The sequence below is a fragment of the Planococcus citri genome, chromosome 2 (genome assembly GCF_950023065.1).
Source record: "Planococcus citri chromosome 2, ihPlaCitr1.1, whole genome shotgun sequence".
Lineage (NCBI taxonomy): Eukaryota > Metazoa > Arthropoda > Insecta > Hemiptera > Pseudococcidae > Planococcus > Planococcus citri.
In genome coordinates, this window is record NC_088678.1 from 36,119,183 (window position 1) to 36,135,598 (window position 16,416).

The 16,416-nt window shown below is 34.8% G+C and overlaps 2 protein-coding genes across 3 annotated transcripts in view; both read left to right on the forward strand.

The window, feature by feature from the left end:
- LOC135835590 (hemicentin-1-like) overlaps window positions 1-3,281 on the forward strand; it is a 168,874-nt gene extending 165,593 nt beyond the window's left edge. For both annotated transcript variants that reach the window (XM_065349924.1, XM_065349925.1), the window contains one exon: window positions 668-3,281. In XM_065349924.1, coding sequence (XP_065205996.1) covers window positions 668-900 — 233 coding nt within the window. In that variant the 3' untranslated portion in view covers window positions 901-3,281. The remainder of the gene's footprint in view (window positions 1-667) is intronic.
- LOC135835591 (uncharacterized) overlaps window positions 1-16,416 on the forward strand; it is a 309,298-nt gene that overhangs the window by 264,785 nt on the left and 28,097 nt on the right. The window lies entirely within an intron of this gene.

Sequence of the window (16,416 nt, forward strand, 5' to 3'; positions counted from 1 at the left end):
TTATCAATTTGAAAAAAAATCTGAATTTAAACCATTTATTTACCTTTTTTTATCTATTAATAAAAAGTCTCGTTTATCCTTCCGGTATTCACGTAATTTTTTTTTACGATATCAACTTTATCTAACATTTGGTCAGTCCTTTGACGAAAAATCTAGTTTGATCTTCGTAACAATGAGTATCAAGGCCGCACAATACATTCAGTTGACACGAATAGTTCTGCTGTCATAATTAAATTTTAAAAAAAATTCAACAATTCGTGATTTTTAGTTTTTAGAAACACCAAGCAAGTTATTTTCTTATTTATGGCATATTGCAATGCTTGCAATATGTAAACAAAACAAAACGAAAAACAGCCAACAATTTTTCAATCATTTCGAACTGCTATTCGCTAATTGGCTTTTGAAATAGGTACTGTTTTCTGATTGGCTACAAGTTGAAAAAACGTTGATGAAAAAGTGAAAACAAAACAATATGCTTATGTACCTTATAGTTTTGGGCGATACGCGAACAAACTCTACAAAATACACAATTTATACATCAACTAACTACAAAATAATCAACATTAGTTCTAGTGAAATTCTAAAACTTCAAATAAGCAAACCACTACCTTGTCTTATTTCTCCCCACAATGTTTAATCCATATTTTATCATTTTTGTTGTTCGCAGAGAGCGCAGCAGTCCACGACATCATATCGTTACCATCCATATACGTCACCCTTATTTCATCGGCTCTGTTAATCATCAGCTTAATCATACTAACAGCAATCATACTAGCTTGTCGGAATCGATCGACGGCAGCTCGACGCCGCGAAAATGTCAACAACGAATTAAATAATTTTCGAATCGTTTACTCTGACGTTGAAAATAAACGAGGTTCCGATTACGAGCCGGAATTTTGAACCAGACGAATAATACGTAGCTTTACAACTTGACTAATCGAGCGATAAAGGCGGAATTTCGTCTCGAAATTGTAAATTCTCTGCTCACATACCAAAGTTAGATCATCTTCCATGCACCTACCAAAAGAATGACTTACCGTCAACGTATTGTAGGTATGCTGGGATGATATACTGACACAGTTGCATAGCACGTTCTCAAATACGAGTATATCATCATAATAACCATCTTCAACATCAACACCAATAATATCCAGAAAATCCAGCATAGCCGAATAGGTACCTACATATACAACCATTTTCAGAGGAGACCTTCATCTCATCATCATCCAGTTGCAGTACCTAACTTTATTGCACGATCTTATACTTACTAGATATATTATTGCGGAAATGGCAACTTTGAAATTTCGATGAAACTCCCATTTCGACATCGGCGGCAAAGTGTTGTCTCTTATGCTTCTTATTTATACTGTGTGTGTTGCTGCAACTTCAAACTTAAATAATTTAAGAACTATTGCTCTCGCTGAGTTGCGATTTATACAGTTAGGTACGTGTAAGTGTATATATTTATCTCAAAAGAGCTACGTAAGTTTTAGAGGTACTTCGAATACACATTTCTCTGGTTTTTCGGTATAAAACTTACTCATTTAAATTTAGGTGCTCTCCGTTTCATTGTCTCGTCGTCGTCGTCTCTGTTGCTTTGCTCTTTCAACTTTCAACTTTTCTTCTTCCACAACATATATTTGTATTATGCTCGTACAAACCCAACGTTTTCCAAACCAAACAAGCCGGAATATACGGAAAAGTACCCAGAAAAGGGATGGAAAAAAAGCGTAACGCTTTTAATTTTTTTCGAAAAAAAAAAGAAAAAAATTACGCCTCGTTTTTAGAGACTCTCTTATTACCACCAAATTCACGCCACAATTTTTCTCTCATCGTTTCTAGCAACGTAGAGAAAAAGAAACTCGACGACTTAACCATTACAGCAGCGGGCGAATGCGATACCACACACACAGCAGAGCGGTTGCTGCTTCGGCTACAGCTACTGCGTTTGTTTTTCGACTTGTTTTACATGCAAATGTATGCAAATTACGCGTAAAACAAAAAACCCTACTCTGTAATACGTGTACGTAGTAAAATGCGATCGAATGAACTAATTCTTCGCGACATAAATCCACCTTCCCTTCAGCTACGGGTTGCCCACATCTGCTGCAGCTGAGGCCGAACGACGGTCACTGCCTCGTATTATATCCTCATGCAGTAAACTCGCAGCTACTATATCCCCTCTTCTTCATCCTTATGTACCTACAACAACATACTTTTCTCCCGCATCTGTCTAACCGATAGGCAACTTTTAATTGGCTTCGTTTTACCACTAAATCGTCGCTCGTTTTTCACCAATCTGAGCTCAATCTTTATATACTAAGTAAATAACCCAATTATCTGCTCCATGGAGACCGATTCTGTTTGTAACAAATGAAAGAAAATCGACTCTCAAACAATAGAATAAACATTTTCATAGGGTGGTTGTTTTCTTTAAAAAAAAAAACAACGTGCGCAACTGACTGAAATTTTGAATATTTAATTTTTACTAGCCAGCGATTCGAATACTTAATTTTAGATATTTTTTCCTCCATCAATAAGTAGGTAATTAATTCTCTTCGGAATATAAAAGTAAATATTTTCACCCCAAAAAAACTTGTTGTCAGCGCTTCCTCGAAGGTAGGTAGGAACAGGTGTGTTTCAGCGTTTGTTTCGGAGATGAAAATTTATTTTTGGAAATCTTTTGTGCGAAATTCAGTATATTTTGAAGCTTTTGTATTTTTCTCCAACGTGTAGGTTAATGATCGATAAATGTAAATAATTTGTAAATAATTCGAAATGCTGGCTTATTTTCATTTTGGCTATAATTTTGTTTCCTCGATAAAAATGAAAAATTATGAACAACGGAGATTTTAAGCAAATAATTTAATTAAATGGAAAAATTATCTTTAAGAAAATGACTTAGCATTATTCTTCTATTTTGATAAGGAAGGTGAGCTAAATATGTAGACCTAGTTGTATTGAGAACAGAATCAAAGCTGTAGACACGCATATGAAATGGCATTTATTATACATATTGATATCAAGTTCCTTGTAATATTATACATAGGTAGGTAGAATTAAGTCTATTTCCAAAGTAATTATTTTATTATATATAATGCATTATTTATTTATACTTTTTTTTTTTTTGTATGAAACTGTGTATTATTATTTGTGACTTAAGTAACAAAGAAAAATGCTACCTGAAAGTTCAAAATACATTAAATAATGTAAATTTGTCATTCATCCCTCTACCTCTTTCTTCATTTTTTTCTTTGCGAAATAAATTTTTCTAATGTGTATTTTTGTGTTTCTATTTTTGTGAGGTTTGTTTTGATTTTTTTTTAAAGTTTATTTCAGGTGAATAATTTTACAATTGTTCCTAGATTCTAAATAGGTACACATATTTCAGTCAATGTCGCCTGCATGATTGAATGTTCATAATGCTCATGTTTGATCACAAAGCTCATTTTCAACCCAAACACACAAAAAAAGTTAAAACAGTTCCGGATCCATTAGATTACGAAATATTTTTTAGCAATTAAGAAAGAAAGTAAGTAAGTAAAGACATTCATTTCAGATCAACACGTTGCTCTGCACGAAAGTGAAGTGACAGAAAGGATACACATCATGAAAATACAGAAGAATTATTCGAAATGTCCCTCCTGCTGATACTCCGTCAGAAAGGCATGAAATATCACCTCGGTTTGAACAGATTTTCAAATACAATATTTTAAACTCAAACACAAAAAAAAGTTCAAAATCGTTGCCTAGTGGCATACAACAATTATTATTGGGTAGGTATTATTATTCATTTATTCATTTATTCATAGAGGCATTGTAGACAAATTGCAGGTATAGCATTGTCGATGAATTCATTTTCAACATCTATTGACAAGCTGGTAGGTACGTCTTTGATGACCACAGACAGATGGTAACTTTGTTTAGAAATGTACGTATGATATTGCCAAATTGTTGGTGTTGAAAAATGTTGTTTGTGTATGATAATCATCAGACATCAGACAAAAACAGGTGAATTTTTATATTTTCTTGCCAATATAACCCAAAGTTGAGGGACAATGCATGGGGTACTTACCCAATACCCATGACCAAAATTTGCAAAACTCTTGCCGAATTGGACATGAGTGAATTATGTCGGTGTCTTTTCAGATCCCAGTTTGATTTTCTATGAAATCTAAAAATTTAATCACAAAAGCTAGACAAAAATTTTTGACAATTTTTTTTCAGACTTATTATGAGTGCTGAACACAGAGCAAACCCGTTTAAGGTGCATTTGTCAATGATATACAGAATTGGGAAAACTTTAATTGAACGACAGAAAAATCCCACGATGAAATCGTGTTTTTGAACGACAGAGATTTAACGACAGTTTTTGTCATTAAAACGACAGCATTGAACTACAAACATAGAAAATTCACGCCAAGAGAAAGGAATGCACGACGAATATGGGAAGCCTGACGAAATTATTTCAATTGCCCGATTGAATTGTGTACCTTTTTCAAGTAAGGTGGCCATCTCACTACCAATTTGGACGAAGTCGTATCAATGGACTGTTAACGATGTCCCCATTGTAGAAGATTCCTGTTCTTCTGAAGGTCAACTCTTCTTGTCCTCACATAAAAAACTCGTTTCTATGCCTCTCGAAATGCAAATTTTCGGAAGCTTTCACCTTAGCTTATTCTCTTTTCTTTTTCAAAATTAACTTCCTTCAAAAAAACATCATTCCAATATTAAAATTTAAAAAACTAAAAAATAAACTCTTCGCATTAAAAAAAAACAACGCGTTTTTAGGCATCTCGAAATGAAAATTTTCAAAAGTTCTCGCCCTCATTTCGCTCGGCCCAATTTGTTTCTCGTTTTAAAATAATCAATAAATTTCACATTTTGAGGTCTTCAAAAATCCGAAAAAGAAAACAAAAATTTTCATAAGTAATACTCATGAATATTGTATCAATTGGCCAAACTTGATGCATGTTTAATTAATTTTTATTTATTTTTAATTTAAAAAGTTGATAATCAAAGTTTAGCTATTCTTTATATCCGAGGAGGTATCCCGTTCGAAGAGAAGCTTATGAAAAAATTACCTACACTTCCCCCTCCAAAAAAAACTTCTTTAATTAAAGTATGGGGTAAGCATAGAAAATAGGAAAAATGGGATGGAAAACCTGAAAAAGTCTGGGAAAATCATTTCCAGAAAGTAGTGGACACCTTGCAATAGAAACAAAAAATGTGCCTCTAGGGCAACAGAGGAAGAGGGGTAGGCCAAACAAGACAAAAAAGACACTTGTCATAATTATTCATACTGTTCTCATGTTACGTTGATATCTTTAATAATTAGGTAATCGTTTTTGGAAATTTTAATTTTGTGAATAAATTCGTCGCTTTCATCATTATGTCGTCGTTCATTTCCTAAAGTCGTCGATGCATTTCATTCAATTTGTCCGGTATTGAATTTTTGTTGTCGTGCAATGGTTGAAAATTGTTTCCGTCGTTATAAAAGTGGTTTTGAGGCGTCAGCATCTGTCGTGCAAAACACTTTTTTTTGTCGTTCAAATCATTTAATCTGTCGTGCCGATAAATGGCACCCTACAGAATTTTCAAGTTTGAGCTCGTGAAAACGAACTTCTGAGAAAATTGTGTTCAAAACTAAACGCATGATGTTTATTCAGGAAAAATCAATTTTTTACTAAAAAAAAAAAGAACAAAAAATAACTCAATCAAACAACCCATGAATGTAATGAAGGAGTGAACTACGACAAATCATCAGCTTTTCTCTGATTGCAAGAATGTTTTCACATTTTATGTTTTTCGCTTATATTAATTGTTTTAATGCTAAGTAATGCTTTTGAATGTTTCTTCGAATAATTTTTTAAAGCACAATTAAAATGAGCTCACCCATGTGGCAACCATTAAAAAAATCATGGAAAGATGTCTGATTTTTATAGGTAAAATTAAAATCCAAAAATATTTCTGATAATAAGCGGCTAAAAATCTTATTACTAACAGATAACAACACAATATTATGGAATACTTAAGTAATAGGTACCAACACCAAGTAGGTATCAACGGGTTCCTACACGTGCAGGCCTTTGGTCATCTCCTTCAAAAGTTGCGAATTGAGTTTCTGAACATTCCTGACACATTGAATTCAAAATTCAAAGCCACTCTTAGCCTTGTAATAGGCACTTGAGTATTAGAAAATCACAAAAAATTACGATTTTTCATGAACTTTATAACGCGGCGCGCATTTCAGTCATTAAAAATAGCCTGTAAGAAAAGCTAATGCTGGATTCAAGTTCAGCAGATCAAAATATTCCGATAACCGCTCTTTTCATGACCATTTCCATCAAAATATCCAAATTCACTTTTCTCAGTTCATCTTGTTCTAGGACATAAGACTAGGTATAAAATTGGTGAAAAAACATGAATTTTGAAAATTTGATCAAAATGATCGTGAAAAGTGAGGTTATTGAGATATTTTGATGTGATGAACACGAATCCGACGTCAGTTATTTGTAAAGTGAATTTTTAATGACGAAAAACTGCGATAAATTTGATTTTAAACAATCGTAATTTTCACGATTCACCCATCTTCAAGAGCTTGGTAGAAGGCCAGAAGTGGTTTTGAATTTTGAATTCAATAAGTCAAGGATATGTTCAGAAACTCAAATCGAAATTTTGGAGGGGGCGACTCAAGGACTATATGTAGGTATTGTAGGTTACCCTAAAATGGCAAAAAACCACGCCCCCCCCAAAAAAATAATTATCCTACTTTGAGGACACCTAGCTCAGATCCATCATGTAAGTAACTTGTAAGGCTTAAAAACTATTAAACAAGGATTTCTTGATGAAAACACTTCCTAATCAAATCTAAAAATTAGAATGAAAAATGTAAACATTATTTAATTTTTTGGATTCTTCTCATTTTTTGAGAGGTTGGGAGCGAGTCAGATGGTGAAATTCCCAGTACGACTTGACTTTAGAGGAACTTTCAGAGATTTTTTTTCATGAGAACTAAGAAGTTTACGGCATAGAGTCGCCCTATTACAGATGTTAATTGTTGGGTCATTACACGTCAATTCGATCAAGAAGTAGTAAGGAATCAAAATTCTGAGTGAATTGAAAAAATGAACGCATTTTCATTTTTTTTGCTATGAGTGTAATTTTTATCAACTTTTTCATGAAATACTTCAGAAAGAGGTCATGAATAAATTTAAACTTTTTCTGGTGTTTGGAATCGAAAATTGAATTTTTTAAAATTTTGATTTTTTTGTGATGAGTTTAATTCATCGAGTGAAAGGGGTTTTTCAACTTTTTCAACGAATACGTAAAAATAGAGGTCAAATGGGTCAACTTCACCAAGCAAAACTTCTTTTGGTGTTTTAAATTAAAAAATCGCAGTTTTTCGGAAACTTTCAATTTTTTAAATTCGACTTTATGAAATAATGCCATCCCAATTTTTTAATATGTTGTTCAGCATAAAAAGTTGTCCATAATATATTTTTTTCAGAATTTTTGAGAGTCAGAACAACATGAAAACTACTTTTTGAAACTTTTTGAGCTAATTTTTCATACAAAAAAAAGTGGCAACACTGATTTTTATGATATCACCAAAAAGTCTTTCAAAACCCCTAACTATGGGAAAAAGTTCCATTTTGGTAGATATCGCGATTATCGAGTAATCCACTACTGAAATGGATGCTAATTTTAAGTTCACTGAAAACTTTCACACCCCCTAGCAGCCTTTAAAAATGGGCTAGAGGGCTGCGATTTGTGCCATTGGTCGTCCCTTCGGAAGGTCTTTCCACAGGAAAAATTTCAAAAATATCGCCGACCCTCCTTACCACTTCTTGGTCAAATTGACGTGGAATGGCCCTATCTGCTTATTGGCGAGGAAGATGGGCTAAAATGCTAGAAGTTGATTTTCGTCGTCGTCGTCGGAGTTCCATATCCTTTACAAATTAAGCTGGAGTAAGGTTACTCGAACTAGAAAGTTTTCAATTCCAAAAATTGTATGCAATACTTTGATTTTTGCACGTATTGTAAAATTTGGGCTCTCATCGACACCACGTCTTATTTCTTACTGAGGGGTAGGAAAATTTAAAGGAGCTTTTGGCGACATTCAAGAACCACTTCAGCAGTCGATTATCCAATACCGTTCATTGATTTCAGCAGAAATCTGGCTAAAACACCTCGCAAAACGACTTTTTAGCTTTTAACGATTAAAACGAGCAGTTTTAAAAACGACAGATGCGCCTAAACGGTAGATAACTGCGAAATACATACTTCCTAATAGGTCTCCGTATAGGTGAATCACCTCGCAAAGAGGATTTTTTTCCCTCGCGAATGAAGCTATACAAAAAAAAAATAAAAATAAAAACGCAAAAAAAGCCAGGCAACGATGCCGACAAATTGGAAAATATTCTCGCCATAGCGATGAGGGGGAATTTTTCCTATTAGGTGATTACACTTACACAGAATTTAATAATGTCGCCAAGTGTTCGCTAATTTTTTGCTTCAGTAAACGGCGGAATACGCTGCGAAATTAATTTTAAATTACATTAAATTAAATTAAGATAAAATCATCGTAGCATGGAGAGAGCTAGCGACGTGCTGGGGTTGTGGCAGCGGGCTGAATTGATACGGTACGCGCTCCAAATATTATACACGCGGCGATGATGGCGTAGAAAGAGAAAGAGAAGGCGGCATCCGCGTCATTTTGGGGTTCGAAAATTTTCACGCAGACGAGCGAAATTTTCAACGTGCGATGATATTACTACGTACCTAATACACGGGACCAGATTTCAGTTTCATTCGAGTTTTGCCTTTTATAGTACATAGTGCGCCGTCATCATGGCATGGTTGTGTTACTGTTAGCTATGCCATGTATCCTGACTCCGGAGACCTCATCTCGCCCCAAACGCGGCCGGATCCGGTGTATACACCTATGAAACGATACACGATGGCAGCAGGTTCACCGACGTATAATGAAATATGTAAGTGAACCGAGAGAGAACAGGGCAAAGTGCAGACGACGAGCAAGAGGAGAAATGCGAGGTATTTCTTTTAATACGTGCCTAAAAACCTGCCTCTAATGGAGATTTTGAAATTTTCACATTTACCAGTTGGTAGGTACTAGGTACGACCAGCTAAGGGTAGATTTACGAATACTGGAGATTAGAAAGAGGCAGAGGTAGAGGGTTAAAAAAGGGCTCAGAAGAGGAATGCTAGGAGGATGATATATTCTTGAACCATACATCTACTCTGCATGAAAGATAGGAGATGGTTACAGGAGCGTTTTTTTTTTTTTTTTTTTGTAGTTCTTTTTCATCATCGACCAAGTCCCAAAGTAACGTTTATCAATATTAAGGTATGCAGAATACCTCTACTCTACTCTACGTTGCGTTGTAGTTGTATAGAAAAGACCATCGTGAAAAATGACCCCCCTCTCGTCTACGCTCGCTTATTTGAAAAATATATACGGACGACGAGACGAGCTTTCGAAAGATATTTAACGACTGCGCAGCCCAGCACTCCGGAGCATTTTGTCGTCGTTAAATTTGTTACTTTTACCCATTTTTGCGGCTACGTAAAAAGAAAAATTTGTATTGTCGAAAATGATTTTTCTCTCGAGTGATGTTTCATATTTCATCGAGAGAGAGGGAGAAAGTAAAAAAAAAAGTATACCTATAGCCTTGGAGGCGTTAATGGAAGGGTTTTTACGTACTAAGAGCAAAGTAAAGAGTGTTAAGAATTGGGGATTTTTTTTTTACTACGTGAAAGTCGTTCTCGTTGGTTTACAACGGAAAATAAAATTATTGGCATAAAGCGACGTCACGTGATGTTTTCTAAATTGTTATATTTTGAGGGGCAAAAAAAACAACAAAAAATATAACACGAGTAACCCACGCGTTGTAAGCTAAACTGAAATTAATTTGTACGAATAATGAATGCAGAATGATATTAAAATGTGAAAGTTTTTTTTTTGACTTTTCTTGTCTACTTAGGGTACTTTTTTTCGTGACGTAAAATTTTTTATACTGAAATAAGGCTGTGAAGGATTACAAGTTCGATGAATTTAAAAGTTTGTAAGTAAGGTTTCGGAGCTTAAATATCTGCTGATGAAGACTGACTAACAATGGCGGGATCTTAAATGGCGGAGAAATGTTTGAACTGGACAAACAAAAATTGAAAGAGCGTAAAGATCAAAAAACCTACACAGAGCAGGCCTTTCATGCTCTGAATGTCATTTCTCGTCTATAAAAGTTCTGAGGCAAAGCTCTTGGAGAAGAATAATTATGGACGAAATTCAAAAAATATAGAAAAGAGGCCTACTATGTAACAATAAGGGAACATTTTAAACTGGCACTCTTCGATCACGATACCTAACGGAATTTTTCAGACGAAAATCACTACTTTTTCAGTACCATACAAACAACATTTCCAAAACAATCTTTACCCCTCTCCCAAACCCACGATTTTTTTCAACTCGTTTTTGTCATTCACAGAACGTCACTTTTGAATTTATTGATGTGACATTTTTTTCAATTTCAGAGGAATCACGAACACCGGACGCCGAAGTTAATTTTGTTGGGATTGGCATGTTTCAAATTTGAATAGTAAGTAATTTTTGGAAATTTTGATTTTGAATAAGAAAAGAAAATTGACCCCAGCAAAAGCGAAGGAGAAAATTGTTGAAAATTCATTGATCTAAAACTTGAATAGAAATACATGTGTGTAATTCAAAAAATTCAAGATCGTTTTTGATGTGAAATGCTCATTTTTTAAAGTTCTGTCAGTTTTGAAATTTCAACAATAATTTTTTGGAAATTTCAATTCTGGAATAAAGAAAAATTGATCAGGGCAAAGCGAGGCAGAAGCGTTGGAAAATGTGGGATTCGAGAAGTACAACGACCTTATTTTCATGAAGGGTGGGGGGGTGACAATTTTACTTTTTGTAGTCATAAATCGCAAATTTTTCACCACTTTCACCTCCATTTCAGATACTCTGTCGATTTAAACGAAACCAAGCTAGCTCAAAAGAGCATATTGTCTTAAAACCCTCGCAACCAAAATTTCATATTTTGAAGTTCATTTTTAGCCAAATTTTTGAATTTGTGGTGAATTTTTGAAAATTCAAAGAGTTCAAAATGCTGTTTCAACGTCGATTTTCGAACTTATTCAAGTATGTAAATAATTTAGCACCAAAAATGGATTTTGGACTTGTAACTTTGGCTGGTCCTTATTGGGCATATTCTTCCACCGTTTCAAATGGTTACTGAGACATTCAAAGAGTACCAGTTAGAAAGTGAATTTCTGACTTCGCAAATTCCAAAAAATGCGAAAAAAAGCAAATTTTTAAAGAGGATACAATCATAACGAAGGAGTTTTCAGCAAAATTTTGTCTGGTGTGTCTATATATGAGGGTGCATACGAAAAGGTACCTTCTTATGGCCAAAAAATATTTTTGCCTATGGAGGGTTCCACTCCATTTTTGAAGAGTCCTTACGAAAATTGGGCGAAGGGAAAAAAATTAATTTTTGGCCATAAGGTACCTTCTCGTACGCACTCTCACATATTACCCCCTGACTCGAAAACAATCACACTATAACATTCGTTGAGCCACCAGCGAGTTTTCATATTTCTCCAGAAATTTTAAATCGCTTTGCTGGATCCAAAAGTTGGTCTCCAAAACAGTCGTGAGAGTGCCCAAAAATCACCGATCAAAGTTATAAGTTCTCAACTACGTTTTTGGTCCTCCCAAGACAATTTGAAATTTCTGGAGGAATCTGAAAACGTGCTGGAGATTCTAAGAAAGTCAACTTGCGATTAAACCACTCGTTGTGTACTTTATTTAAAAAAGGGGAAATATTTTTTGCACGACGAAAAAGGGCGTCATCACGACAAGCATTTTTTCGTTCATAAAAGATGAATGAACGACGAAAAATGATGAAGTTCCACGCCAGGCCACCCCCGACAATAAAGTATTTATGAACGACTACGATTTAATAACGAGATAAGCAGTATTCACGACAAAGTAATTTCATACACGACAGAACATTATCAGTTCAATTACAATTACATTTTGTACAAATTTTGACAAATAATCAACTGAGGGTTTCTTCCAAAAAAATTTGAGTGAAATTGTAACTCAGTAGAAGAGAATTCAAATTGGCCTAAGCGAAGCGAGGGCAAAAGCTTAGGGAAAAAATGAGAATTTTGAGGATAGATTGGCGATTTTGTCGGCAAATGAACGATAATTCAAATACACGATTGTAAAAAATTTGAATTTTCGAAAACTAAAACTAAAATATTGTTGGAATTTTTGTATTTTCCTAACTTTCTTGAATTTTTCACAATGTCCCAAGTTTTTCCTACTTTCGCAGAACCGGAGGGGGACAAACTGTCTTCCCTTAGCCCCCTTTCGCTTCGTCCCTGAGGTGATCCAAAAGAGGAAGAGGGGTCGCCCATCAAAATTCCACAAAACATTACTTCTACATATAAACAGCAATTTTTTACACAGGTACATAGTACATACCTACTTCGTTTTTTCGGTATCATTTTAATATTTTTTAAACGTTTATTTCTGTCGGTGAAATGCCTGTTTTTGATAGAAAAATTTTGTCGTGCATTGCCTTATATAGCAGTTGAAAGTAATAAAATGTCGTGAATTTTTTAATTCATCGTTTGATACATTATTTTGTCGTTGGAGTACTTTTTATGTCGTGGTAAGCTCTTTATTGTCGGGAATTTCTAATTTAGTCGTGGTAATGATTTTTCTGGCGTGAAAGTGCCTATGCTTGTCGTGCTGACACCCTTTTTTGTCGTGCTATTAAATCACACCCTTTAAAAAATTGTTTTTTCACATTTTCTAGAATTTATTCCAATAATAAATAATTATCAAAAATTCATTTCAGAATCTTTGCTGATGATATAAACATTTCCTTTCGTTCAAATAATATTCAACTAGCTCTTCAAGTAATCCAAGAAACCCTTGCAAAAATTGAATCATGGGCAGATTCCAATGGTCTAACCTTCTCAGAGTCAAAATCCCACTGTATACTTTTCACCAAAAAAAATAAGATTTCTCCAGATCTCATTCTCAACTTCAAAGGACACTCTTTAGAATTCAAAACCACTACTGAATTTCTTGGCTCAACTTTTGATAGAAAACTAAATTGGACTCCTCATTTCCTAAAAGTAAAATCAGATCTCATGAAACGCCTTCATCTATTGAAAATAATCAAAAATAGGTACCTACTAAGTATGTATAATCCATCCCACAAACTATTACTTCACTTGTATAAATCTCTAATTCGCAGTAAAATTGAGTATGGAAGCCCATGTTTTGCAAATATCTCAAATAGGATTTCTAATATCTTAAAAACAATTCAAAATTCAGCCCTAAGGATCTGTATAGGAGCGCTCTATTCCTCTCCAATAGATAGCATTTATTATGAAGCAGCAGAATTACCCCCAGATTTTAGAAGAACTCTTATAACAAATAAATTCATCTTAAATGCATCCACCAACCCTTCCCATCCACTCCAAAACTCAATTAACCCACCCAACCCCCAACATTTTGATTCTAATTTCATCACAATGTTAAATGATCTTCAAATCAATCCTAAAACACTCATCCAAAAACCGATATTATATCGCCCTTGACTCCTCAAACTTCCTCAAGTCAATACACAACTTATTAGCTACTCAAAAAATAGCCACTCTCCACTAGTAATAAAACAAAACTATCTTGAACTCTCATCAGAATACAAAAAATCCAATCTCTGCTTTACAGATGGATCAAAAATACCAACACTTCATTCAAGGTATGCCTACTCTATAAATGATATAATTTCAAATTTTAAAATCCATAACATGCTCTTCGATCTACACTACCGAACTCAGAGCTATTTTCCACTGCCTCTGTGATATATTCACTTATGAATCAGAAAATAAGTCTTTCTTAATTCAGAGTGATTCCCTCAGCTCACTAACTGCTATCCAAAATCTATTTTCTGACCACCCCCTAATTCAAAATATTTATAAAACTTTATTTGATTTACAAAATTTAAACTACTCCATCCAGTTTATGTATATACCGAGCCATGTTGGAATCACAGGAAATGAAATTGTAGATAAAATTGCAAAATCCGCCACTACTCTTTCTCCTCTCACATTTATCACAGCTGACGACCTTAAATCTATCTTCACCAAAAGCACAAGAAATGGCAAAACTTTTGGTCCCTCCAAACATCAAACGAGCTCTTTCACCACAAAAAAAACTACTTATCCTTGGAAAAACCTATCTCAACTAAATAGACTTGAAGAAATCACTATAACCAGATTGAGAATTGGCCACACAAAATCACACACAATCTCCTCTATGAAAAGACCCCAAAACCCACATGCCAGTTCTGCCTGTCAGAACTTCTATCTGTCCAACACTTACTATTTCACTGTCCCTCCTTACATCAGCACAGACTATCCCTACAAATAGATGAAAGATCCCTATTCATTCCAGACGACCTTTTCGAAATTGAAAAATTCTTAGACCTAATTAAAAAACTTGACCTTGCCAACTCGATATAGAATCTCACACGACGGGTGCAATAATCAAGTAATTACGAACACCCCCCCCCCCAAAAGAACGGGAAATCCTGAAATTTCACAGTACACGTACCTGAAATAGCCGAGGGAGTGCCCAATAAGCACTGACCAAAGTTACAGGTTCTGAAGTTCATTTTTGGCTCCTTTAAAGTGATTTAAAAATTCAGGAGAAAATTAAAAAATCGCTGGGGGTTCAGAATGGCCCAAAAGTAGTACCTACCTAGTTGTTGATGTGTGGCCAAAAATCCAAAAATAATTTTAAGACCCGATATTTCGGTTATGGAGGTTTCAGGACATGCTCTTTCGATCTACGAGTACCTAGCTTTAGTTTCGTTCAAATTGGACAGATGCCAGATCAAAAGTTTCCCTTGTAAGAACTGTAAATAAAATTAAGCTCGAGAAGCATCGCTTTACGATGTTTTTTTCTTACTTTGAGCACCACTAAAATTATTTTTTGCGATTAAGCCCGTTCAAAGTTCAATGAAGGAAACTGTAAACAGCTCATCGTATCCTTACAGACGGGTTAATTACAAGAATGTTTTTCACCGTGGTACTCTCGCACCCGTTGTCAAGTCTCAGCAAAACCCCTCCCTTCCCTACCTCCACCTAGCTGTTAACTTCGTCTGCACTTCGATGAAAATTTGCATTTTCGAACGATCGATTTACCTTACCAGACATCTTATTTGTATGTATAAACGGATGCTCTCGAGCTCTCTTCTATTTTCAACAGAAAAAAAAAACTGTTGAAAAAAATTAACAACGAAAAAACTAATCATATTTTTTTCGGAGGTTTTCTACCATCCTAATGTAGCCTTGTTCGCGTACCAATAAACGAATTATCTCTGCTAGGAGGAAAAAGTTTTCGGTAAAATCGCCTCTCTCTTAGTCAATTCGCGCGCGCTAGCATTTTCTTCGCTCTTCTTTTCGACGTTGGTTTTTTTCGCAGCTTTTTTTTTCTTCTCTCGTACAAAAACTTGGTTTATTTTAATGCCGAGCTACTTTTTTCAATACAAATGGAGGCCATTCTTTTCGTAAATGGCAAAAGGATGGAATAATATTTTATAGCAAATGGGAATAGATTTGTAGAGTCCAGTCGTGAATTTCGAGTATTTGAGTAATTTTATATTACAGAGATGGGAGGATTTTTTCCCCCTTTCTCAGCGTTTTCGTGAAAGTATGGCACGTTTCCTGGATGTGTATTTACAGTGTGTACTACATACATTCCATCCCTGCTTACTTCATCTTTCTCATGCTGTCTACTACGAGTACACACATAAGGAAAAAAATTTATCGCATATGTATACCCAGGCTATACATATACGCGATGCACCTAAAAACACACCAAATCGTCGTGTGGTTCTTTTTACACAGAGCGACTGGGTTATTTCCAAGAAATCTTTTTTCTTCTATGTATTTTCTATCTTTTTTCGCGAAATATCGTATAATCTCGTCGTCTCACGCGATATAGTTATACGCGCCCGCGTCCATTTCAATTTTTATATATAATATACGTACGAATTAAATGTTCCGCACATAAATTTTAATAAATGGTTCTATTTTATGGATTTCATTCTCTCTCTCGTTCTTTTTTTTATCATCTTGAAACTATATATAGGTGCGATTTACGTAGCTATAGGTACATAGATAAGTATACTCAACTGTAAGGTGTTGATACTATATTACTAAGGTAGATAAGTGCTATGAAAATATTCTCTTTTTTCGAGAATCTGCCATCGACGAATTTTCCCGCAGTGTTTAAATCGTCCTTTTTGAATGGAAACGTTTTGTCGTCGTCGAAAAGCGCAG